The sequence below is a fragment of the Condylura cristata genome, unplaced genomic scaffold, assembly GCF_000260355.1.
Source record: "Condylura cristata isolate star-nosed mole 26May11 unplaced genomic scaffold, ConCri1.0 scaffold00029, whole genome shotgun sequence".
Lineage (NCBI taxonomy): Eukaryota > Metazoa > Chordata > Mammalia > Eulipotyphla > Talpidae > Condylura > Condylura cristata.
In genome coordinates, this window is record NW_004567130.1 from 17900660 (window position 1) to 17902664 (window position 2005).

The following is a 2005-nucleotide window of genomic DNA, read 5'->3' on the forward strand; positions in this document are numbered from 1 at the left end:
GCGGAGCAGGGAAGCGGCCGCGAGGGCTGTAAACAAGCGGGGGCCCGCAGGCGCCCAGCCCCGGCCAGGACGGCAGACGCCTGCGGACTCCCGCCAGGTGCGGCCACGGCGCCGGAGACGCAGCAGACACCGCCAGATGGTGGCGGGGAGCACCGGTGGGCGGCCTGTGGCCAGGAGGGATGGGGGGCAGGAAGGGCCAGGGTTGCCGGGGAAGCCTGGAGGGGTCAGGGAGGGGCCAGGAGGGGTGGGGTGGTGGGGCTAGGGCATGCCAGCATGGGCCAGGATAGGCCAGGGAGGACACAGTGGCTGGGGCGGGCGGACCGGCCAACAGACAGGGACTGCCGGTCACCCCCTCCCCAGGGCCCTGCGCAGGCCACAGCCTTAGTCATCCAGCAGCACAGGCCTGGGCGCGTCTGACCTGAAGGTACAGGGAGCCAGGCCGGCCCATCCGGCCACGGCGGGGACACGCTGTCCCCTGACCAAGATGCCCTGCTCGGGGCGAAGGACCAGCCCTGCCCCTGCCTGCGGCCCCGGCGCCGACTCCGGGCTGGCCCAGAGTCCTGTAAACACATCTACAGGGCGGGCGGCCTCTGGTGGGGTGGACGCACGGGGGCCAGCGAGTCCTTCCCACCGGCTGGGGCCCAGCACGTGCGAGGAACTGGACGTCAGCCCCTTCACGCATGCCCGGCCCTCGGGGTGCACCGGGACTGCTGGTCTGGGCCGGAGCCCGCCGCGCCGGGTCACACTGCCCAACCAACTCACGGCCTGAGGCCTGAGCCCTGAGGGACCCCAAGGCTGCGGTCAGCAGGCCAGCTCCTACCTGTGCCCCGGCTGCCCACCGACGCCGACCCCACCAGCTGCAGCAAGGAGGCAGGTGGGCAGGGCAGGGGCCCGGCGTGGGGGCTGCCCGCGGGGTGTCCGGCGGGGACAGGCACAGTGGGAGGCCCTGTCCCCACGCGCCAGGCCTTGGGGGCGCGGATGGGGCTGTGGCCCGGGTGAGGTGGGCGGCCAGCCACACTGGTCATGTGTTGCCCAGGCGAGACGGACCCGGCCTCTGCCCAACTCCAGCGACAGCCTCAGCGGCCTGCCCCGGCAGCTGGGCGGGGTCCGTCAGGATGCAGGTGGTGGTGCCCAGGTGCCGGAGAGTGCTCAGCACCGCTGCAGGACAGGGCGCAGTCAGCGCGCCCCACCCGTGCGGACGCCACGCAGGGGTGCGCCCGGTCAGCCCCGGGCGCCCCACAACCCCCTGGCTAAATCTGGTCCCCAGCCTTGCGAGGCCCCGCCCGCCCAGTGCCCCCCACGGCGGCCCCTCCCCCTCCCCCAGCCCAACTGCGCCCTCTGCAGCGACAAGCCGGGACCCGCAGCGTGGGGACGGCAACAACCACTCACTTGGCCGCAGAACGGGCAGGGCACAGTGCTGCTCCAGCCAGGCCAGCGCCGTGCGGTGCAGTTCGTCCAGGCTGCTGGTGGACACGACGCCCCTGAAGGACTCGAAGAGCGGCTTGATGATGATGCTGAACTGCGTGGGTGGTGGGTTAAGGAAGGAGCCAGGGCAGGCAGGTGCCCTGGACGGTGGTGGAGCCCCACAGTGGCCAGCTCAGGCCGCCTGAGCAGAGACCTGTGCCGGCTCCCATCACACCCTGTGGCCTCCCAGGCCCCGCCCCGGCGTGCCACGAGGGCCATCATCCCCCTGGCCTGCGCTGGCTGGGCGCACCCCGTCGAGAAGGTGGTTGGCGCCTCCTTCCTGGGCCGCTTCCAGCCGCCGTGGGCTGCTCGGGTCCCGCGTGCAGTGCCCGCGGCCCGCTGCCGTCGCCCACGCAAGAGAGACGCTGCCCAGCATGGCTCAAGGATACGATCCAGAACTTCCAGTTCTGTAGGGTCCGGCGCTTGACATACTCGTCGAACATGTCGCGCATGTGGTCCAGCGGGCGCCGGGCAGCCGGCACCCCCGTGGCGGGCAGCAGCCGCTGGCAGGACCTGCAAGGGAGGGTTAGCAGCGGGCCTG

The 2005-nt window shown here is 72.7% G+C and overlaps 1 protein-coding gene across 2 annotated transcripts in view; it reads right to left on the reverse strand.

Annotated features, from left to right (window-relative positions):
* Window positions 1–6: 6 nt before the first annotated feature.
* MLXIP (MLX interacting protein) overlaps window positions 7–2005 on the reverse strand; it is an 11657-nt gene continuing 9658 nt past the window's right edge. For both annotated transcript variants that reach the window (XM_012731118.1, XM_012731119.1), the window contains 3 exons: window positions 1854–1977; window positions 1390–1519; window positions 7–1158 (listed from right to left, as the gene is read on the reverse strand). In XM_012731118.1, the coding sequence (XP_012586572.1) occupies window positions 1022–1158; window positions 1390–1519; window positions 1854–1977 (391 nt within the window). In that variant the 3' untranslated portion in view covers window positions 7–1021. The remainder of the gene's footprint in view (window positions 1159–1389; window positions 1520–1853; window positions 1978–2005) is intronic.